At 44.7% G+C, this 23,710-nt stretch overlaps 2 protein-coding genes across 7 annotated transcripts in view; one reads left to right on the top strand and one right to left on the bottom strand.

Annotated features, from left to right (window-relative positions):
* The window catches only part of LOC122541607 (zinc finger protein 271-like), an 81,434-nt gene extending 58,132 nt beyond the window's left edge, over positions 1-23,302 (top strand). The window contains exons 2-3 of one of the 4 annotated variants that reach the window (XM_043678480.1): positions 13,953-13,961; positions 19,904-23,302. In XM_043678480.1, coding sequence (XP_043534415.1) covers positions 13,953-13,961; positions 19,904-20,948 — 1,054 coding nt within the window. In that variant the 3' untranslated portion in view covers positions 20,949-23,302. Of the gene's footprint in view, positions 1-10,640; positions 10,773-13,635; positions 13,674-13,952; positions 13,962-19,413 lie in introns of those variants that run through there. The other 3 variants (XM_043678478.1, XM_043678477.1, XM_043678479.1) reach the window with 3 other exon arrangements.
* Positions 5,833-10,614, bottom strand: LOC122541616 (zinc finger protein 227-like). Of its 3 annotated transcripts, none has more exons than XM_043678511.1 (2): positions 10,576-10,614; positions 5,833-7,736 (listed from the first exon to the last, which is right to left on the bottom strand). In XM_043678511.1, exon 2 carries the CDS (start codon positions 7,266-7,268, stop codon positions 6,270-6,272), a length of 999 nt encoding a protein of 332 aa, XP_043534446.1. In that variant the 5' UTR covers positions 7,269-7,736; positions 10,576-10,614; the 3' UTR covers positions 5,833-6,269. The 3 variants fall into 3 exon arrangements, 2 of the variants coding, with proteins under 2 accessions (XP_043534446.1, XP_043534445.1); XM_043678510.1 differs by lacking the exon at positions 10,576-10,614 and adding an exon at positions 9,636-9,677; XR_006309624.1 differs by lacking the exons at positions 5,833-7,736; positions 10,576-10,614 and adding exons at positions 8,074-8,378; positions 9,636-9,677.
* Positions 23,303-23,710: the final 408 nt, after the last annotated feature.

Raw genomic sequence — 23,710 nt, 5'->3', positions numbered from 1 at the left:
GTGATATCCACCCCCATCGTCTGCAGCAGGAGCTGGTTCTGCATACTTTCCTGGAGCTGGGAGAGTTTTCCCCGCCTCTCTCTCGCCTCCTGAACACCTTTAAGGATGAAGAACCTCTTGATGTTCCCTTTTACTGTTTCCCACCAGTCCGCTGGGGACTCAAAGAGGGGCTTCACGGTTCTCCAACCTGCGTAGTCCCTCTTGAGCTCCTCAATGTTTCCCGGGGTCAACAGCTTGGTGTTCAGCTCCCACGTTCCCTTACCAGCCCGCTGCTCGTCCTGTAGGTGTCAGTCGGCCAGCAGGAGGCAGTAGTCGGAGAAGAACACCGGCTTGACGTCGGTGGATCTGACCGAGAGCGTTCGGGACACAAACAGGTAATCTATCCTTGAGCGGATAGACCCGTCTGCCCGTGACCAGGTGTATCTACGCTGCGCTCTGTCTGCAGGGGCGCTGAAGACGTCGTGCAGCTTGGCATCTTTTACTGTGTCCATCAGGGCTCTGGACGTGGTGTCCAGTTTACTGCCCCCCCGCCGGATCGTCCATCTGCATCAATGATACAGTTGAAATCTCCGGCCAGAATGACCGGCCTGGACGTATCCAGCAACAGTGGAAGCTGCTGCAGGACGGCCAACCGTTCACTCTTACCCACTGGGGCGTACACATTAATCAGCAATACTCCCTAGGACCTTACCATTTAGTGTATAAGTCCTGCTCTTTTGCCTTTCCAAAATGCAGCACCTCACATTTACCTAAATTAAACTCCATCTGCCACTTCTCAGCCAATTTGCCCATCTGATCAAGATCCTGTTGTAATATGTGGTAACCTTCTTTGCTGTCCATTACACCTCCAATTTTAGTGTCATCTGCAAACTTACTAACCATACCTCTTATGCTCACATTCAAATCATTTATATAAATGATGAAAAGTAGTGGACTCAGCACTGATCCTTGTGGCACTCCAATGGTCACAGACCTCCAGTCTGAAAAACAACCCTCCTCTACCACCACTGTCTTCTACCTTTGAGCCAGTTCTGTATCCAAATGGCTAGTTCTCCCTGTATTCCATGAGATCTAACCTTGCTCACCAGCCTCCCTTGGGGAACCTTGCTGAATGCCTTACTGAATCCCACATAGATCACATCTACCGCTCTGGCCTCATCAATCCTCTTTGCTGCTTCTTCAAAAAACTCAATCAAGTTTGTGAGACATGATTTCCCATGCACAAAACCATGTTGACTATCCCTAATCAGTCCTTCCTTTCCAAATACATGTACATCCTGTCCCTCAGGAGTCCCTCCAACAACTTGCCCACCACCGAGGTCAGGCTCACCGGTCTATAGTTCCCTGGCTTGTCCTTACCACCCTTCTTAAACCGTGGCACCACGTTTGCCAACCTCCAGTCCTCCGGCACCTCACCTGTGACTATTGATGATACAAATATCTCAGTATGAGGCCCAGCAATCACTTCTCTAGCTTCCCACAGAATTCTCGGGTACACCTGATCAGGTCCTGGGGATTTATCCACCTTTAGCCATTTCAAGACATCCTCCTCTGTAATACGGACATTTTTCAAGATGTCACTATCTATTTCCGTACATTCTATATCTTCCATGTCCTTTTCTATTGTAAACACTGATGCAAAATACTCGTTTAGTATCTCCCTCATCTCCTGTGGCTCCACACAAAGGCTTCCTTGCTGATCTTTGAGGGGCCCTATTTGCTCCCTAAATACCATTTTGTCTTCAAGGTATTTGTAAAAAACCTTTTGAATTCTCCTTAACCCTATTTGCCAATGCTATCTCATGTCCTCTTTTTGCCCTCCTGATTTCCCTCTTAAGTATATTCCTACTGCCTTTACACTTTTCTAAGGATTCACTCGATCTATCCTGTCCATACCTTGCATTTGCTTCCTTCTTTTACTTAACCAAACCCTTAATTTCTTTAGTCATCCAGCATTCCCTATACCTACCCGCCTTCCCTTTCACCCTGACAGGAATATACTGTCTGCACTCTCGTGATCTCATTTCTGAAGGCTTCCCATTTTCCAGCCGTACCTTTACCTGTGAACATCTGCCCCCAGTCAGCTTTTTCCAAATTTGAACTTCAACTTTTGGATCTGGTCTATCCTTTTCCATCATTATTTTAAAACTAATAGAATTATGGTCACTGGCCCCAAAGTGTTCCCCCACTGACACCTCAGTCAGCTGCCCTGCCTTATTTCCCAACAGTAGGTCAAGTTTTGCACCTTAGGTACATACACATACTGAATCAGAAAATTTTCTTGTGCACAATTAACAAATTCCTCTCCATCTAAACCCTTAACACTATGGCAGTCCCACTCTGTGTTTGGAAAGTTAAAATCCCCAACCATAACCTCCTTATTATTCTTATAGATAACTGAGATCTCCTTACAAATTTGTTTTTCAATTTCCCTCTGACTATTAGGGGATCTATAATACAATCCCAATAAGGTGACCATCCCTTTCTTATTTCTCAGTTCCACCCAAATAACTTCCCTGGATGTATTCCCAGGCATATCCTCCATGGGCACAGCTGTAATGCTATTCCTTATCAAAAATGCCTCACCCTCTCCTCTCTTACTATCCTTCCTGTAGCATTTGTATCCTGGAACATTTAGCTGCCAGTCCTGTCCATCCCTCAGCCACATCTCTGAAATTGCTATGATCTCCCAGTCCCATGTTCCTAACCATGCCCTGAGTTCATTTGCCTTCCCTATTAGGCCTCTTGCATTGAAATAAATGCAGTTTATCAGTCCTTTCTTGTTCTCTGCTTTGCTACTGCCTGCCCTGACTGTTTGACTCGTTCCTGTTCCCAAGTGTACCAGTCTCAGACTGATCTCTTTCCTCACTATTTCATTGCACCCCCCACCTTACTTGTTTAAATCCTATGAGCAGCTCTAGCAAATCTCCCTGCCATTATGTTAGTCCCCTTCCAATTCAGGTGAAATCCATCCTTCTTGTACAGGTCAACTTGACCCCAGAGGAGATTCCAATGATCCAAAAATGTAAACACTTCTCGCCTGCACCAGCTCCTCAGCCATGCATTCATCTGCTCTATCCTCCTATTCATACCCTCACTAGCCCGTATCTCCAGGAGTAATCCAGATATTACTACTGTCAAGGACCTCCATTTTAAATTCCTGCCTAACTTTCTATATTCTCCCTTCAGAATCTCATCCTTTTCCCTTCCTATGTCGTTAATTCCAATGTGTACAATGACTTCCTGCTGGTCCCTCTCTCCTTTGAGAACATTCTGCACCTTCTCTGAGACATCCTTGATCCTGGCACCAGGGAGAAAACACACCATTCTGACATTTGCTGCCAGCCACAGAAATGTCTGTCTGTGCCTCTGACTAAGGAGTCCCCTAACACAATCGATTGCTTGGAACCTGACATACCCCTCATACATTAGAGCCAGTCTCAATACCAGAAACTTGTCTCTTTGTGCTACCTTGCCCTTTTGGTCGCCATACTATAGGATGTGGAGGCACTGGAACGATTGCAGAGGAGGTTTACCAGGATGTTGCCTGGTATGGTAGAAAGATCGTATGAGGAAAGGCTGAGGCACTTGAGGTTGTTTTCATTGGAGAAAAGAAGGTTTAGGGGTGACTTGATAGAGGTGTACAAGATGATTAGGGGTTTAGATAGGGTCGACAGTGAGAATCTTTTTCCACGTATGGAGTCAGCTATTACAAGGGGGCATAGCTTTAAATTAAGGGGGGGTAGGTATAGGACAGATGTTAGGGGTAGGTTCTTTACTCAGCGAGTCGTGAGTTCATGGAATGCCCTGCCAGTAGCAGTGGTGGGCTCTCCCTCATTATGGGCAATTAAGCGGGCATTGGATAGGCATATGGATGATAGTGGACTAGTGTAGGTTAGGTGGGCTTGGATCGGCGCAACATCGAGGGCCGAAGGGCCTGTACTGCGCTGTATTCTTCTATGTTCTATGAGTCCATCACCCCCTACATTTTCCAAAAAAGCATACTAGTTTGAAATGGGGATAGCTGCAGGAGCCTCCTGTACTGCCTGCCCACCTCTCCTATCTTTCTTGGAGGTAACCCATCTACCTGACTGTGTGCAGCTTTTTCTCCCTTCCTACAACTGCCATCCATCACCTAGCTCCTGTAAATTCCTCATTGCCTCTGCCACTCCAACCGATCCATGCGATCTGGTAGGATTCACAATTAAACACACTTACTGCAGACATAATCATCAGTAACATGGAAACTCTTCCTAAACACCCACATCTGTCAGTAAGAGCACATCACTCTACTAAGGGCAATCTTTGCTCCCTGACAATCTACAGACCCAGAGAATAGCACTGTCTTATTGTTCTAAAAAAAAACACTGCTCCAGGCTAACAGTACTTATGGTTTATATTTTTAAAATTTAATCAAGAGACAGATCTTATCAACAAAGAACCCACTCTACTCACTATTGTAGATTTACAGCAAGGTTACACTCAAAAACTTTGCACTTATCTGATCCTGTGAGTTCTTCCCACACAGGTGTGTGCAAGGTCAGCTGTGATTTTCGCTGTTTGTTAATTTTTCCTAGACGCACTCCAATGTCCAGAGATATTTGAACGCAAACAGCAAAGGCAGTAACTGTGCAGATTCACTGCTGTGTCAGACAGCAGTACAGGTTCCTTTCTCTGACCATGTGGTCGCTGCCTTTGTCTCTCTTCCACCTTTTAAAAGTGCTATTGTATTGATCTTTCTTCCTTAAAGTTCCAAAACAATGCAACGGCATATTAAACAGTAATTGCTGCTCCTGGAATTCGAGGTAATCACCTCCAACACCTAAAATATCGCAAAAGAGGTGCAGCTCTTACAACCACAGTTGTTTCCCGCCCTCCATCTTGGATTATCTATAAGGACAGGTTGAGTAAATTGGGCCTGTACTCTTTGCAGTTTCGAAGAGTGGAATGAGACCTTATGAAGCATAACAGACTATTAGGGAGCTTTTCAGGTTAGAGACAGAGGATGTTTCCCCTCATGGGTCAATCTTGGACCAGCAGGCATAATCTCAGATGAGGGATCAGCCACTTAAGACAGAGATGAGGTTGTTTTTCTCCCAAAGGGTGGTGAATCAGTGAAATTCTTTCCAGCAGAGCCTTATTAAGTAGGCCTGTTAAATATATTTAATGCTGAGACAGGTGGATTTTTTAATCAGAAAGGGAATCAAGGGTTATGGGCAAAAGGCAGGAAAGTGGAGTTGACAATTATCAGTCAGTCATGATATTAGTGAATGACAGGATGGATTTGATTGGCCAAATGGCCGACTTCTGCTCTTGTGTCTTATAGTCTTATAGGTACTAAATAATTGAAGCTCTGAGTGATCCTTGTAGCACTCCACTAGTTGTCTTTCCAACCTGAAAAAGTCCCATAAATAGCAACTCTCAATCTTTTGTGTGTTAACCAATCCTCAATCCATGTTGATACATTACTCCCAATCTTGTGCAGTAACCTTTTATGTTATGATTTGGACACACCGGTGTTGGGCTAAGGTGTACAAAGTTAAAAATCTCACAACACCAGCTTATAGTCCAATAGTTTTATTTGGAAGTATTGGTTTCAGAGCGCTGCTCTTTCATCAGGCAATCATCTGATGAAGAAGTAGTGCTCCGAAAGCTAGTGCTTCTAAATAAACCTGTTGGACTATAACCTGGTGTTGTGTGATTTTTTTTAACATTGTAAACCTTTTATGTGGCACCTTATTGAATTCCTTCAGATATCCACCAGTTCCCCTTTATCAACTTTACTTGTTTTACCTCGAAGAACTCCAGAAAAATTGTTAAACATGATTTCCCTTTCACAAAACTGTTGAATGTTCGATTTCCTAAAAAACCTCCTTGTTCCATTGAGTTCCATGGTGCCTCTGGAAGTTAGAAGTTTTCTAGAGAATTTTGTAGTGTCATGGTGTGTGAATCCTTTGATGGACAGGAACATTTGATGAGGTTGGAAATTCTTTGTCACAGATCATATATTTGAGTAGTTTCCCCCTTGTATAAATGGTTTGTTAGTACAAGCCTGAAACTTGTGCAAAACACTCATTACAAGCCTCATTGTTAAACATATCCTCCACTCTATGACAGTGTTTCACAAATGTCACTGACAGTAAGAGGGAAAGTTCCACATCCTACACTTGAACAAAACTTCTCTATGTGAATTGCCTGGTGTATCAGGAAGGATACCAAACTCTGTCACACATCTCACATGTGAAAGGCTTTTCCCCAGTGTGGAAGTATCACTGTGTCATTAACGTTGATGACTGTGTGAAGGAGCGGTCACACAGCTCATGCGTAAACGGCCTGTCCACTGCGTGAATGTGTCGGTGATTTAACAAGCCTGATAACTGTGCAAAGCCCTTATCACAAACCTGGCACATAAATGGTTTCTCCCCTGTGTGAAGGCGTTGGTGCTCATGGAGAGTGGAGGACCTTGAGAATGATTTGTTACACATTTCGCATGTGAATGGTTTCTCCCCTGTGTGAATGCGTTGATGTACACGCAAGTGAGATGAGCGTGAGAATGATTTGTCACATTTCTCACACTTGAAAGGCTTCTCCCCTGTGTGAGTACGTCGGTGTTGCACAAGTGTCGATGACTGTGTGAACGATTTGTTACACACCTCACACTTGAAAGGTCTCTCCCCAGTGTGAACTCTTTGGTGCGTCAGCAGATCAGAAGATTGGGTGAAAGCCATCTCACAAACATCACAGCGGAAAGGTCTCTCTCCTGTGTGAATGCTCTGGTGTCTCAGGAGCTTTGTCGAAGTTGCGAAAGCTTTCCCACAAACTTCACACTTGAAGTGTTTCTCCCCTGTGTGGATGGTCTGATGGACCAGGAGGTTTGATAGCTGAGTGAAGGATTTGTCACAAACCTCACACCTAAACAGATTCTCCCTGGTGTGAATGCGCTTATGTGCGCGGAGGTTTGTTAAATGTGAGAATGATTTGTCACACACCTCACATATAAATGGTTTCTCCCCTGTGTGAATGCGCTGGTGTGCATGGAGGTGCGATGACTGTGAGAATGATTTCTCACAAACCTTGCAAACAAATGGCTTCTCCCCCGTATGAATACGCTGATGTATGCGAAAGTGAGATGAACACGAGAATGCTTTGTGGCAAACCTCACACTTGAAAGGTTTCTCCTCAGTGTGAATGCCTCGGTGTTGCACAAGAGTCGTGAACTGTGTGAATGTTTGGTCACATAACCCACACTGGAATAGTTTCTCTTCCATGCCGCTGTTCTTCTGTCAATCGTTTGTACATCAGAGGAAAGCTGTGTATCAGCCTAATGAGCTGTCCTCACATATCTCACACTTGAACAGCCTCTTCCCTGTCAGAATGAGTCAGTGGTTCATGAGACACATTGAATGACTGAAGCTCTCACCACACTTGGAGCCACTCACACTTCTTCTCAGCCTCACCCTGACCGATCACCCACAGCCGAACCTTCAGATAGGTTAGTTCTGATGGAAGGCTCCACGTCACTGACCAGTTTCAGATCTGATGATATGTCAGAGCTCCCCTGACCTGACTGATTTCCAGGCGATGGTTTCACTGTCCAACCTTCTCTGTGTTGAACAATGCTACGAAGGGACTGGATGTCTTCCCACAGTTGTGCAGTTGTTCCTTGGGTGATGGTCAGCATCTATTAGCAATGTCTATCCTCTCTGTATTCTCTGGTGTGGTACGCTGTAATCGTTCTGTAAAACAGGAAAAGGAAACATGATTTCCTCCAACTTCCTCTCCTCCTTTGCTGAAGGGGCTCACTCCTCAGTGAGAGACTGTTCTACAGTGAGTGCCAGTCTGTTATTCCCCTGTGTGGGGGAATCAGATACAGTTCTTTCTTTTTCCTCACCCTATGTTTACAGCGGGCACCCTGAATACTGACCAGAAGCAGAAATCATGACTGCTTTCTTTTCTTTGCCCAGCCCCTATCACCATAGAAAAGACAGTGGGGTGGGGTGTAAAATGGGATATCAATTCACTATAACTTAATGTAGTATTGGAGAAAACCAGTTTTAGTTTAGAAAATGAATTTATTCAAAAATAAAACACTCAGGAGAGATATTAATTTATTGGAGATTCTGAAATTACTCCCCTTATTTTTCAACATTATTTAATACAAACAAACTGTGTAGGAATTGCTTGAAGTTGAAGAAAATGTTGCTGAGAGTAGCTGACTTGAGGGTTCTGGTTTTTCCTGTGATGTTAGATACACTGCACTCACTCAGAATGCATATCATAAATACTGTTATTAGCCACAACACTGCACAAAATCAAGCTCAGGCTTTTGAGAAATGCTGAGGCCTTCAGGTAAAATCTTCACCTGAAAAGACTTTTACCTGAAAAGAGATTAAAAGACATTTCAATAAATGCGTCACCAGCTACGGCAGCTTATTTGCAGTGGTGTTGGATTACTATTGATGAACATTCCGTCACTTCATTGATGATTGAGAGTAGACGAAAGAGGCCAGTAATTGACTCGGTTGGATATGTCCTACATTTTCTGAATAAGATATACCTGGGCAATTTTCCACATCACCGAGAAAATGCCAGTGTTATAGCTGTGCTACATTAGCTTGGTCAGAGGTGCAGCAAGTTCTGAAGCAGAAGTCTTCAGGACTATTGCTAGACTGGTGTAGTCTTCTAGCTGTTTCTTGATATCACATGGAATGTATTGATGTTGGCTGAAGACTGAAATCTGTGATGCTAGAGACTTTATGGGGAGACTGAGATGGATCATCCACTCAGCATTTCTGGCTGAAGATTTTTGCAAATGCTTTAGCCTTAGCTTTTGCACTGATCTGCTTAGTTCACCCATCATTGAGGATGGAGATATTTGTGACACTTCCTCATTCGGTGAATTGTTTGCTTGTCCAGATTTATAAGGACGTTGTCAGAGTTGGAGGATGTGAGGTATAGGGAGAGGCTAAATAGGCCGGGGCTGTTTTCCCTGGAGCGTCGAAGGCTGAAAGGTGACCTGATAGAGGTTTATAAAATCATGAGGGGCATGGATAGGATGAATACTCAAGGTCTTTCCCCCAGGTAGGGGAGTCCTAAACTAGAGGGCACAGGGTTAAAGTGAGAGGGGAAAGATTTAAAAGGGACTTTTTCATGCAGAGGGTGGTGCGTTTGTGGAACAAACTGCCAGAGGAAGCGGTGGAGGCTGATATTGGGAAGACAGGCCGCCTACTTGCGGAACGTTTCAGAGAACACCTCTGGGACACCCGGACCAACCAACCCAACCACCCCGTGGCTCAACACTTCAACTCCCCCTCCCACTCCACCAAGGACATGCAGGTCCTTGGACTCCACCATCACCAGACCATAGCAACATGATGGCTGGAGGAAGAGCGCCTCATCTTCCGCCTAGGAACCCTCTGACCACAAGGGATGAACTTAGATTTCTCCAGTTTCCTCATTTCCCCTCCCCCCACCTTGTCCCAGTCCCAACCCTCGAACTCAGCACCACCTTCCTAACCTGCAATCTTCTTCCTCACCTCTCCGCCCCCACCCCCACTCTGGCCTATCACCCTCACCTTAACCTCCTTCCACCTCTCGCATTTCCAACGCCCCTCCCCCAAGTCCCTCCTCCCTACCTTTTATCTTAGCCTGCTTGGCACACTCTCCTCATTCCTGAAGAAGGGCTCATGCCCGAAACGTTGATTCTCCCGCTCCTTGGATATTGCCTGACCTGCTGCACTTTTCCAGCAACACATTTTCAGCTCTGATCTCCAGCATCTGCAGTCCTCACTTTCTCCAAGGCTGATACAATTACAACATTTAAAAGGCATCTGGATGGGTATATAAATAGATTGGGTTAGTGGGATATGGGCCAATTGCTGGCAAATGGGACTTGATTAATTTAGGATATGTGGTTGGCATGGATGAGTTGGACTGAAGGTTCTGTTTCCATGCTGTACATCTCCATGACTACCATTCACAATAAATGTGACAGGATTGCATAGCTTAGATCTAGTCCATTGGATGTGGGGTCACTTGGTTTTGTCTGTCAATTGCTGCTTATGTTGTTCAGCATGCAATGCCCCCCTGCAGTCATAATTGAACCAGGCTTGATCTACTCTTTTGTGTTAGATTATGGAGAAGTGTAGTGGGAGGGATCTTGGAGGGATTGTAAAGAAAGGCAACATCCAAAGCCCAATACAGAAAGACCTGACAATCCACAGGATAATAACCAGCTCCAACACACACAACAGGAAATCAGTAAGAATCCTCAGACCCTCTGCACCTCCCAGATAATGACACCTTACCTTCTTATATTAAGAAATGAGCCATCAACAAAACTCAGCCTGGAAATCAGAGGGAAATGCTTCCAATAAACACACTCAATATCCAACACACAGCTCCAGTCACACAGTTCAGCACAAAGCACCGAGTAAACAGCTCTCTCAGCTGGATCCTCTCACACAGCATAAGGGACATTTCCACCCCTGACTGCCCACAGGATAGTCAGACTGCCTGAAGATTGGTGTGGATATTATGGGAAACAATTTGTATAAAAGCTGCTCCTTCACTTACCATCTCCTCATTTGGTTTTCAGTCCCTATAGGAAGTGAACCAGCTCTGGAAGAGGAAGAGGAAACAATGGGCAGAGTGGGTGGGCTCTCTGATTGACATCTCTCACAGTCAATCCAAATATTTCTGGAGCAACATGAGTTTCCTGAAACTTGGGAAACTGACCGGGGAAATGGAGGTGACTTTGAGCAGCAGATCAGGTGGGGATTTAAACTTCTCACTGTCCCATCTGAATAAAACCTCACTTATTGCAGCTGCTGTCTCAGTTTCCCTGGTAAATGTTTGATAGACATTTCTAGTGTGGGAATAGCAGCTTGGAAAATTTTCAATCCGACAACAGCAGTGTGGGATGTGCATCCTCAGATGTGTTTGTCAGCAGGTTAGAAGAGGAAGACACACAGCATATAAGACAGTGATGATGTGCAGCGAAGGGATCTGTACATATTTCAGAGGGAGGGGTACAGAAAGTATGATATTGAGTAAACAATTGAGTCATTGAGAATACCAATCTCTGTTGCACTCTCATAGCATGACTGATCAGAGCCTACCTGCCTAATCCGAGAACCAAAATTCACAGTTCTTGCTGCATCTCCACACCAATGAATTAGAACTCTACTCTCATGCTGTTTCAAATACTGTTCATTTTCTAGCTTTGATTATTATATCCTTGTCCTGGTGCAACAAGATGAAAAGCTTAGGCTTCGTGTCTCCTTTTAACAATATTTATCATAGAATGGAATCATAGAATCCCTACAGGCTACTTGGCCCAATGGGTCCACACTGAACAGCATCCCACCCAGACCCAGCCCTCTATATTTCTCATGGCTAACCCAGCTAGTCGACACATCCCTGAACTCTATGGGCAATGTAGCATTACCAATCTGCCTAACCTGCACATCTTTGGACTGTGGGAGCAAACCAGAGCACCTGGTGGAAACCCACGAAGACACGGAGAGAATGTGCATACTCCACAACATCCAGTCATCTGAGGGTGGAATCGAACCTGAGTCCCTGGTGCTGTCTTGCAGCATTCCGAACCACTGGGCCATTGTGCTACTGTCATCTTCTGCACTACCAAGCAATTAGTCCAAAACTAATCAGTGTAAGATAGTCAATGATAAATCTCATGAGGAATTCAGGAGAAACTTCTCCACCAATAGAATAATGAGAATTGTCACAATGTTGGTCTTTTTACAAGGTTATTATGTCCTTGAGTTTATTTCCAGAGAGGGGCTAATTGGCCAGGATCCAACTCGGCTGGGTTTGAAAGGTTTATTAGGGCCCTTTTTGTTTAGCCTCCGGCCTAAGGCTGTCATGTCTTTAAAAAACTATAATCAAATGGTAGCAGCTAGCTAGCTGTGTAGCTCGCCTTCGTTTAGGTTAGAGTTTTTGCTTCAGTTCAGCAGCAGTGTGTGTGAAGAAAGGCTGTTGGGACAAGTCCAGCTGGGTACTCTCCCTCTATAACTTCAAGCCTGTATGCCCTGGTTGATCTCATTTTTACTCCTTGTGCTAAAGGGTGTATTTATTGGGACGGTTGCAAGTATTTTTGGAACAGCATCATTAAGTCGGGATAGTCTGTTGGGTTGTTGAATAGGTAAAAACAATGACTGCAGATGCTGGAATCCAGATTCTGGATTAGTGGTGCTGGAAGAGCACAGCAGTTCAGGCAGCATCCGAGGATCAGTAAAATCGCCGTTTCGGGCAAAAGCCCTTCATCAGGAATAAAGGCAGAGAGCCTGAAGTGTGGAGAGATAAGCTAGAGGATTGTTGAATAGGATAAGTTAGTATTCTATCTTCTGTTCTTTGTAACTTTGTAAATAAATTCTGTTTGTTTAAAACTTTGCAGTCAGATCAGCTAATTCACTCTAGGAATATCCATTTACTTAAAACAAATAGCAAAGTTACAATCTGGGCTACCTGCTTAAAAATGTTTTGGGGGCTCAAGCCTGGTCCATACAGAATGTTGAACTTGCTTTCACAAGGAATCGTTGATGAAATAGTTTGGATGCATTTGACAGGAAGCTGGTTAAGTCCATGACGGTGAAAGGAATAGAAAGATCTACTGAGGGGTGACAGAATATAGAGAGGGAAAAAGCCCACGTGGAGCAGAAGTACCATGAGAAAGCAGTTGGATCTATTTCTGTGCTTTAAAAGGTAGAATGAAAATTAAAGTGCTGGAAATGCTCAGCAGTTTGGGTGAATCGGTGGAAAGAAACAGAGTTAAAAATTTAGCTCAACATGACCCTTCATCAGAAACTAGATTGCATCTGAGCATTTCTTCATTTTGTTAGAAAACAATTCCTGCTCACACCAGCAAGTGCTCTCACCAGCACACCACGCATGCACTCTAGACCATATCTGCGCAATCAATTCACACCATGACTGCCTTACACAACACCCACTACTCAGGTTCCATGATTAAAGTAATCCTTATTTTGTGTCCTCGCAGATGGTCACCCTGGAGTCGATCTCTGAGACGCCATTATTCCCCAAGCACTAAGTACACCTCCAAGTCACAGAATCACTCCCAAAGCCTAAGGTGTACTCCCTGAGTCACTGCCTCAAGATACAGGCAATCCGTCGTCAAACAGGGTCATTTTACGTATCCAAGAGTTAGACTTCAAACATTGACTCAAACTGCTCTCTTGATTTCTTTCCAATATCTTGTGTCCCTCCCTCCTTTACATGTGCTGATCCCATCACTGCACATCATCACTGCCTCGAATGCTGTGTGTCTTCCTCTTCTGATCCGCTGTCAAACACATTCGAGGATACACATCCCACACTGATATTGTCAGTTTGAAATCCTCCAAAGATGAAGAGACTAGACAACGGGAACTGTGACAGCAGCTGCAATAAGTGAGGTTTTATTCAGATGGGACAGTGACAAGTTTAAATCCCCACCTGATCTGCTGCTCAAAGTCACCTCCATTTCCCGGGTCAGTTTCCCAAGTTTCTGGAAACTCATGTTGCTCCAGAAATATTTGGATTGACTGTGAGAGACGTCAATCAGAGAGCCCACCCACTCTGCACATTGTCTCCTCTTCCTCTTCCAGAGCTGGTTCACTTCCTATAGGGACTGAAAACCAAGTGAGGAGATGGTGAGTGAAGGAGCAGCTTTTATACAAATTGTATCCCATAATATCCACACCAATCTTCAGGCAGACTGACTATCCTGTGGGCAGTCAGGGGTGGAAATGTCCCTTATGCTGTGTGAGAAGATCCAGCTGAGAGAGCTGCTTTGTGCTGAACTGTGTGACTGGAGCTGTGTGTTGGATATTGAGTGTGTTTATTGGAAGCATTTCCACCAGATTTCCAGGCTGCGTTTTGTTACTGGCTCATTCCTTAACGTGAGAAGGTTAAGTGTCATTATCCGGGAGATGCAGCATGTCTGAGGATTCTTATTGATTTCCGATTGTTGAAGTGCGTGTGTTGGGTGTTGGTTATTCTCTATTGGAGTGTGAATGGTCATTTCTCTCTGTGTTGGGATCAGGAATATGCATGTCTTTTCAATGCCTCCAAGGTCTTTCCCCTACGCTATTTCTGTAACCTACTGAAGAAAACAATTTTAAAAATGTCTAGGAAATGTGGATGTACAAAGTGAGCTGAGTGTCCTTGCACACCAGTCAGTGAAACATACAGAGGATTTGAGTTAATCAGAAGGGATGTGTAACTCAATTACACAGTGCCTTGGTGAGACCACACTTGGAGTATTGTGTAGTTTTGTTCTCCCTATCTAAAAAAGATAGGGAGAACAGAGAAAGCACAGTGGAGGTTAACTAGCCTGATACTGTGGTTGGCAGGACTGTCGAATGAGAGAGATTGGTTTAACTGAGCCAGTATTCACCAGAGTTTAGAAGGATGAGGGGGTCTGATTGAAAGATATAAAATTCTAACTGTGATGGACAGATGAGATGCAGGGAGGATGATTTCCCTTGTTGGGAAGTCCAGAACCAGGGGACACAGTCTTTGGATAAAGTGTGGACCACTTTGGACTGAAATAAGGAAATATTTCTTCACCTAAAGGGTTGTGAACGTGTGGAATTGTCTCCCACAGAAGGCTGTGGAGTCTGAGTCACTGAGTACATTCAGTAATGAGATTGATTTTTTTTAGGCATGAAAAGCATTAAAAACTGTGGGAAAAAGTGCAAATATGGATCTGAGATATGGCTATTGAATGGTGGAGCAGGCTGTAAGAGCTGAATGGCCTACCCCTGCTCCCAGCTTCTATGTTAGTTACATGTATATATGTGTGCTTTTGCAATCGCCAGATGTCCCAAAGCACCTTACAGCCAATGAAGTCCTTCGAAAGTGAGATCACTGTTGTAATGTAGGAAATTTGGCAGCCAGTGTGTGCACAGCAATCTCCTACAAACAGCAATGTGAATGACCAGACAATGTGTTTGTCAATGGTATTGTTTGAGGGATCGCAGTTGTTCAAGACATCAGGGATAACTCCCCTGTTTTCCAAAATAGTGGCATGGGATCTTTTACCTCCAACTCAGAGACAGCAGAAGGGGCCATGTTTGTGATTTACTCTGAAAGATGGTTCCTCTAACATTGTGGCTCTGCCTTACTCCGGAATATTCTTTGATGGTGTCTGATTCTATGAAGGGTCTTGATTACCATCCCTAGCTCTCATTATCACTTCCCGATGTTGATCAGGTACTGGGACACCACATATATGAGGAGGTGCAAGTTTCACTCACAAGAGGGAACAGTGCTACCCTGCTTCAGCTCATCTGCTGCTGAAACCCTCATCCATATCTGGGTAGGCTTTAGACTGAATTATTCCAATGTTCTCCTGGTTGCTCTCACGTCTTGCTATTTTAACCTGAGCTTATCTAAAACACTACTGTCCAGCTCCTAAGACCCATTAATCAATCACCCGTGCTCTTTGCTCTACATTGGCTCCAGGCCAAGCAACACCTCAGTTTTAAAATTCTTTTCTTTGTTTTCAAATTCCCTCATGGCCTTGCATCCACTATCTCTGTAATCATTAAAGCAATTCTGCTGCCATATTTGAAATATCTTTTTAGATGTTCTTTTCAAGATTTTAAATGAGTGTGTCAGCCTTTCCCAAAATTAGGCTTGGATTTAATAGTTTTATCCAGTTTTGATGCTGATAGCTGAATTTGGGATGTGCAGCCTAAGTGACTACAGCGTATCTAATTTCCAGGATAACCAGAATCCTTCAATCAGCTAGCCTGAAACAAGAGCCATTGGTTTTGAACCAGGGCCCAGGAGAAGGTGGATTGGGCCTCACTAAGACCCTTTCTAATTGTTCGATAGATCTGTCGATCTGCATGGTCTTTGTCCCAAACAGCCAATCTAACACAACGATAATAATGATTGACACACAGCCCATCCAGTGGTTGCTCTTGTTTTGAACATCACCCATTGCACAATGGAATTAGACCAAATTCCTCAGATCCTTCCTTCTTGCTGACCTCATGGAAGAACCTGTTTGTGTCTGGTCTCCTCATTTCTGAACTCTTCATCATACCTCCAGTACTGTGAGCAGATATGGACACCACACCTTAGGAAGATTGTGTTGGCCTGAGGGGGAGTACAATATTGTTTTACAAGAATGATATGAGAGTTATGAGAGATTATTGCAATTAGGCCTGTTTCTCTGAGATTTAGATGGTTATGGGAGGGATGTCAAAACGTGTGGTGCTGGAAAAGCACAGCAAATCAACATTTTGGGTATAAGCCCTTCATCAGGAATGTTGGGGGAGGTGGGGAACGGGGCAGAGAGATAAATAGGAGGGTGGATGGAGGGCTGGATCTGGGATGTGGTGGGGGGGAGGGGAGATGACGAAACTGGTGAAATCGACATTGATGCCATGTGGTTGGAGGGTCCCAAGGTGTTCTTCCTAAAGGCATCAGGTGGCGAGGATTTGGCAGTGGAGGAGGCAGAGGAGGACTTGCATGTCCTTCGCATAATAGGAGGGGGAGTTGAAATGGTTGGCCACAGGTCACAGGTGGGGTTGTTTACTGCATGTGTCCCAGAGATGTTCCCTGAAACGTTCCGTGAGTTGGCGTCCTGTTTCCCCAGTTTAGAGGAGACCACATCAACAGTAATGGACGCAGTAGAAGAGATGTTTGGATTTTGCAGAAAAATCTCTGCCAGATGTGAAAGGATCCTTTGGGGTCTTGGACAGAGGAATGGGAAGAGGTATTGGTGCAGGTTTTACACTTCTTGCAGCGGCAAGGGAAGGTGTTGATAGTGGAGGATGGTTGGTAGGGGCTGTGGACCTAACGAGGGAGTCGTGGAGGGAGTCATCGCTGCAGAATGCTGATAGCCGTGGGGAGGAAAATGTATCTGTGGTGGTGGGATCTGTTTGTAGGGGTGGAAATGGCGTAGGATAATGCGTTGTATCTGAAGATTAGTGGTGTGGAATGTTGCAGTTGGAGGGGTGGGGTTGAAGGTGTGGGGTTGAAGGTCAGAAGTGCAGGAAGTGGAGGTGATGTGCTGGAGGGCATTGTTGACCACATGGGAGGGGAAATTGCGATCCTTGAAATAGGAGGCCATCTTGGATGTCCTGGAGTGGAATTGGTCCTCCTGGGAGCAGAAACGGCGGTGGTGAATAAATTGGGAGTAAGGGATAGCGTTTTTATGAGGGTCGGGGGGGGGGCGAATGGGAGGAGGTATTGTCGAGGTAGCTGTGGGAGTCGGTGGGTTTGAAGTAGATGTCCTTGGTGAGTCAGTCACCGGAGGTGGAGATGGAGAGGTCCAGGAAAGGGAAGGTGGTGTTCGAGATGGTCCAGGTGAACTTGAAGTCAGGGTGGAAGGTGTTCCTGAAGTTGATGAACTGTTCAACCATTTCCTGGGAGCATGAGGTTGCACTGATACAGTCATTAGTGTAGTGGAGGAAAATGAGGGGAATGGTGCTGGTGTAACTGTGGAAGATGAAGAATTCCTGAAGAAGGGCTAATGCCCGAAACGTCGATTCTCCTGTTCCCTAGATGCTGCCTGACCTGCTGCGCTTTTCCAGCAACACATTTCCATCTCTGATCTCCAGCATCTGCAGACCTCACTTTCTCCTAACTGTGGAAGATGCACTGTTCCACGTATCTGACGAAGGGGCAGGCATAACTGGGGCCGATGCGGGTACCCATGGCTACCTCTTTGGTCTGAAGGAAGTGAGAGGATTCAAAGGAAAAGTTGTTAAGGGTGAAGACTAGTTCCGCCAATCGAATGAGTGTATCGGTGTAAGGGTACTGGTTAGGTCACTGGGAGAGGGAAAAATGGAGGGCCTGGAGGCCTTCCTCATGGCGGGTGGAGGTGTATAGTGACTGGATGTCCATGGTGAAGATGAGGCATTGGGGGCCAGGAAAATGAAAATCATGGAGGAGGTGGAAAGTGCGGGTGGTGTCCCGAATGTATGTGGAGAAGGCTTATGCCCAAAGCGTCGATTCTCCTGCTCCTTGGATGCTGCCTGATCAGCTGTGCATTTCCAGCGGCACACTTTTTGACTCTCACTCTCCAGCATCTACAGTCCTCACTTTCTCCATGGGAAGGGGTGTGTCTGATTGAAGCCTTCAAGGTGTTAATAAGAAAACACAGGATAGATAAAGATCAATTATTTCCACAGATTAGGGATTGTAGGGGCTTGGTCCATGAGCATAGTCTTTCGGGAGGGATGCTTTGAAGCACTTCTGCACACAAAGGGTCATGGATGTTTGTAATTCTCTTCCACAAATGGCAGTGGTTGCAGGATCAGTTGTTAATTTCAAATCTGAGATACATAATACTTTTGCTTAACAAAAATTAAAGGATACGGGCCAATGGCAGGTGTATGGAGGTAGGATCAGCCAGGGTCTCCTTGAATGTCAGGACACTCTGAAAAGCGTGAAAGGTCAACACGTGTTTCTTTGTTCCTGCACCTGGCTAGAGGCTACTGGTAAAAGCTCTGTTTAGATTAACTCTACAAGGCCCTAGGTTTCCTGACTTCTCCTCCTCATCTCATTTTATGGTATCTCGGACCCAGGTTCTTTCCTTCCTCACCTCAATTTAGTCCTTTTAAAGAGGGATCCTGACTCATGTGCAAATGTGAGTGTGTATGAGAAGAAGAGTGTCTGAGTGAGAAACAGCCCTAGGACTGAGACTGACCCAAATACATTCATATTTTAACACACACACACCTGCTTTTGTGTAAGGACATATATGCAGAGTGCAAAAGCAGAGATGTTTTCCAATATTTGTTAAAAAAATAAGTTTGACCCCACTGTGACTATGGTTCCCAATTCTAGGAATCAGAAAGTATGGACAGATGGGAAGGGTGGTGTGGTTCGTGGGCTGGTGGGAATGTGGAGATAAGGAGTCCAGAAATACCAGCGATCATGATTTTCTCTCTCTATAGTCCTAGTTCTAGCAGTTCTTGACCGGTGCGGTTTCTTAAAATAATATGGGAAAATATGGGGCAAAATTTCAAAATCTGTATTGAATTAACATTTCATCTGAGTGTTTTTTTCATTAACATATACTCTAACATGAAATCTGGTCTGCAACTGCACAATACAAGCTCATAGTGAACTGATATCTCACTTTACTCTTTACCCGAGTGTCTTTTCCAGTGCCCTTGTGGTGCCTGGGAAGATGGAAAGAAATTACTCACATTATCTGCTTCTGGTCACTATCTAGTGTCCCTGCTGGAAATAGAGGGTGTGTACAGTCAAGTGAGGAAAAAGAAATTACTTGTATTTGATCTTCCTACACAGGGGAATAGCAGACTAGCACTCACTGTAGAACAGTCTCTAACTGAGGAATCAGCTCCTTCATCAAAGGAGGAGAGAGAGTTGGAGAAAATCATGTTTCCTTTTCCTGTTTTACAGAAGGATTGCACTGTACTACACCAGAGAACACAGAGAGGATAGACATTGCAGACAGATCCTGACCAGCACCCAAGGACCATTGCACAATTGTGGGAAGACATCCAGTCCTTCTGCAGCATTGCTCAATATAGAGAAGGTTGGGCAGTGAAACCATCATCTGGGAATCAGTTGAGTCAGAGAAGCTTTGACATCATCAGATCTGAAACTGGTCAGTGGTGTGGAGCCTTCCATCAGAACCAACCTTTCTGAAGGTTCGGCTGTGGGTGGTCAGTCAGGGTGAGGCTGGGAAGAAGTGTGAGTGGCTCCAAGTGTGGCGAGAGCTTCAATCATTCACTTAGTCTCATGAACCACTCCTACAGGGGAGAGACTGTTCAAGTGTGAAGGGTCTCCATAGCTTATCAAAGTTCATGTGTTCATGCAAGACCAGTTACATGGAAGTGAAATCATTCACATGTGAAGTGTGCAACAAGGGCCTTGCACGATTAGCAAGCTTAGTGAATCACCGGCGCATTCACACTGGGGAGAAACCATTCACTTGTGATGTCTGTGGCAAATCCTTCAGACAGTTATCAAACCTTCGCATACACCAACGCATTTACACTGGAGAAAAACCATTTGCGTGCAAGGTGTGTGACAAGTCTTTTACTCTATTTTCATCACTCCGAGTGCACCAGCGCATTCATACAGGGGAGAAACCAGTGAAGTGTGAGATTTGTGACAAAACCTTTACACAGTTATCGGGCCTGTTGGTCCATCAGACAGTTCACACCGGGGAGAAACCCTTCAAATGTGAAGTTTGTGATAAAGCTTTTGTGACATCTTCAAGCCTCCTGACGCACCAGAGGTTTCACACAGGGGAGAAACCCTTCAGGTGTGAGGTTTGTGAGATGGGTTTCACCCAGTCCTCCGATCTCCTGATACACAAGAGGATTCACACCGGAGAGAAACCTTTCAAGTGCGAGTTGTGTGACCGAGCCTTTACACGGTCGACAATGCTTGTGGAACACCAACGTGTTCATACGGGTGAGAAACCATTCACGTGTGAGGTGTGTAATAAATCATTCTCACAATCATCAAACCTTCGTGTACACCAACGCATTCACACTGGGGAGAAACCTTTCACGTGTGAGGTGTGTGACCAGGGTTTTGCACAGTTCTGGCGTTTGGTGAATCATCGACGCATTCACAGTGGGGAGAAACCGTTTACGTGTGCAGTGTGCTACAAGTCATTCTCGCTATTACAGAACCTCCGTGTGCATCAACGTATTCATACTGGTGAAAAACCATTCATGTGTGAGGTGTGTGACAAATCATTCTCACAGTCATCATCCCTCCGTGCACACCAACGCACTCACACAGGGGAAAAACCGTTCACGTGCAAAGTGTGTGACAAATCATTCTCGCGCTCATCACACTTTCGTGTACACCAACGCATTCACACCGGGGAAAAGGATTTCAAATGTGAGGTGTGCAACAGAGCCTTCACAAACTCATCGAGCCTTCTGGTCCATCTGAGGATTCATGCAGGAGAGTAACCTGTATAGTTCACTGTCTACAACAGATATCTCCTGAAGATTTTGACTCCTGCTAAACATCAGTGGATGCAATCAGAAGTGAAACAAAACTTTCACCCAATCTTTTCTTGAAGCACCAGCACTTCTGAAGAAGAGTCACCCGATTCCAATCTGTTTCTGTCTCCACAGATGCTGCCAGACTTGCTGAGTTTCTCCAGCGTTTTGTGTTTTGTTCTAGATATGCAGTAAACAAAACCATTCAGATGTCCAATGTGTGACATGGTTATTGCACAGTCTGTATATCTCCTACATCATCAATGTATTCACATGGGTGAGGAACTCTGTAGGGGAGAGTCCTGGGATAATACCATAGCTGAAGGACCTCCTGAAACATCAATGAACTCACATGGGAGGCAGATCTTTCAGTGTGACATGTGTCAGGATTGTTTCACCTCCTCCTCCTCACTCACCAGGCACCAACATCACCAAATTGACCTGGAGCCAGGTTACCTGCTTCTGTTGCACTTAGAGCTGTCTGTGTTGTTTACCCTCCACAGCTTGCACAGGGGGACCTGTTGATCCAAAGCACTGTCTGTCTCAGCAGAGTCTGTCTCAAACCTCTCCCACCATCATTCCCATTGTTTCAAGAAGGTCAATTATAGAAGCTTCTGTATAAACTCTGCATCCTTTCAGTGCTGGATCAGGTGCAAGTCTGTCATGGACTCACACTCTGACCAAGAGGACAATCAGATACTCAGTAGTTTGAAAGGCTTCAGCTTCTGATTGACCAGCACAAGGATCCTGGGGAGTAGCCCTTGATTTAGATGTCCAAGAAAATTCATCCCAACTCTGCAATTGCTTCGTGGCGATATGACTGTAACTGTCGTGAGTGGGAGATCTGAAACAGAACACTTCAAATTCCAGACTGATGTCAAGCAAGGTTGTGTGATCATGCCCCATTCTATTCACAATCTGCCTGACAGTAAATATTCAAAGATCAGTTGCCTTCTGGTGTCAGTGTTATACACTGTCTCGATGGAAAACTTATTTACCTCAGTCCCCTTCATGCCAAAACTAAGCTGACCATCATAGATTCACATGATCTCCAGTTTACAGAACACCACAGTGTGACTGTCCATCAGCATTCCCTCTAATTTTCATATTGGCTGTGCTAGTTTCTGAGGTCCATGTGCAGCAGAAGTTAGTGTAGCGATTGGCATTGTTGATGTTGATTGTCATGCGCAGGATGTCAGAGATGGAGCAGCTGAAAGGGAATAGAGTTGTTCACTCTGCAAAAGATTTTTAATCTATTCTCAGTCTCTTTGACTCTTCATAATAGAAACTTAGCCTGTCCTGGAATGTTGCCAAAACAAAACTTGTGTCAGCCCACATCTGGTCGATCAAATATTTCATTTCCCATCTGTTTTGAAGGACTCTGGAATCTGTTAAATGCTTCTCGGACCTCAGCAAACACCTCTCTCACTGACAGAGAAATCTAGCACCCATCAGCTATCTTAGTTCAGCCTCCTACAAACAACAACATCAAAGGTTTGACTGCAGAAGATCAATTAAAGGACTCACCACCATCTTCACGGAACAAATAGGGAGAAGCAGAAAATATTGCCTTGTCGTCAATGCTCACGTCCTTCGAAAAAACTTTTTTAAAAAAACCTCTGCAAGTAAACAAAATGCCAACAAACTGCTGCCACCGTGCTCCAGCACAGCAGTGAGATTGGGACTGTGTGTCAGTGACACATAAGAGCACAGTGAAAATCCATCAGCAAAGGAGGCGTACAGAAATCTTGGTGGGAGATGGAGTTACATGTGACAGAAACAATTCATTTTGGAGAATGAGAATTTTAAAGTGGAAGGACTGGGAGCCTGTGCAGGTCATTGAGTACAAGGGTAATAGGTGTGGGAGTTAGGATAGAGAGTGCAGAGTTTCGCTGAGCTGAGGTTTAGGAGGTTGAAGACTAATGTGGGTGGGGAGTGTTGGAAATGAGGGACATTCCTAAGGGGAAAGTGGGTGATCTTTGTGATGCAGAGGTATGGGGTCAGGAACTCAGCTATAGATTAAAGAGGATGACATTGACCAGTTGTAGGTGGAGATGAGAGGGGAGACAGCAAACGGGAGGAAATTATGGAATCTAGAAACTAAAGTCCACCTGTTGAGCCCTTTACACCATTCAGTTAGATCATGGCTGATGCATTATCTTCACTCTGTCCACTTGCTTTGTCTCTGTAACCCTTAATCCCCTTTCCTAACAATAAATTTATCAATCTCAGATTTGAAGTCTTTAACTAACCTTCAACTTCAACAGATTTTTGTGGGGAGAGTTCAAGATTTCCAGAATCCTTTTTGTGAAGAAGTGTTTGCTGACATCATCCTGTACAGCCTTGCTCTAATTTTAATGCTCTGCCCCTTGTTTTGGACTCTCCGATGACAGGAATCATTTCTCTCCAACTACTTGATCAACTTGTTAAACAATTCAATTAGATTACCTTTAATTTTCTGCATTTAAGGGAATTAAAGCTCAGTCTATGAAACCTGTTCTCATGATTTAACCCTTTTTGCCCTGGAACAATCTGGTGAATCTACGCTGCACTCCCTCCAAGGCCAATATATCCTTCCTGATGTGCAGTGCCCAGAACTGAATACAGTTTTCCATTTAGGGTCTAAACAGAGTTGTGTACAGCTAAAATATTACTTTCACAAGGACACAGTTGATTTTTGGGAGGAGAGATTGTGGATTATGTTTTCCCTTCAGAAGTAATGAGCAGTT

This window comes from Chiloscyllium plagiosum, chromosome 37 (genome assembly GCF_004010195.1).
Source record: "Chiloscyllium plagiosum isolate BGI_BamShark_2017 chromosome 37, ASM401019v2, whole genome shotgun sequence".
In the NCBI taxonomy this organism is placed as follows: Eukaryota; Metazoa; Chordata; class Chondrichthyes; order Orectolobiformes; family Hemiscylliidae; genus Chiloscyllium; species Chiloscyllium plagiosum.
The sequence above is the reverse complement of the archived record's forward strand: the minus strand, read 5'-3'. Positions and strand labels throughout refer to the sequence as shown.

Excerpts from the sequence above, each read along its gene's own strand:
- LOC122541616 (XM_043678511.1), bottom strand. The coding sequence starts at position 7,268 with ATGGAAGAGAAACTATTCCAGTGTGGGTTATGTGACCAAACATTCACA.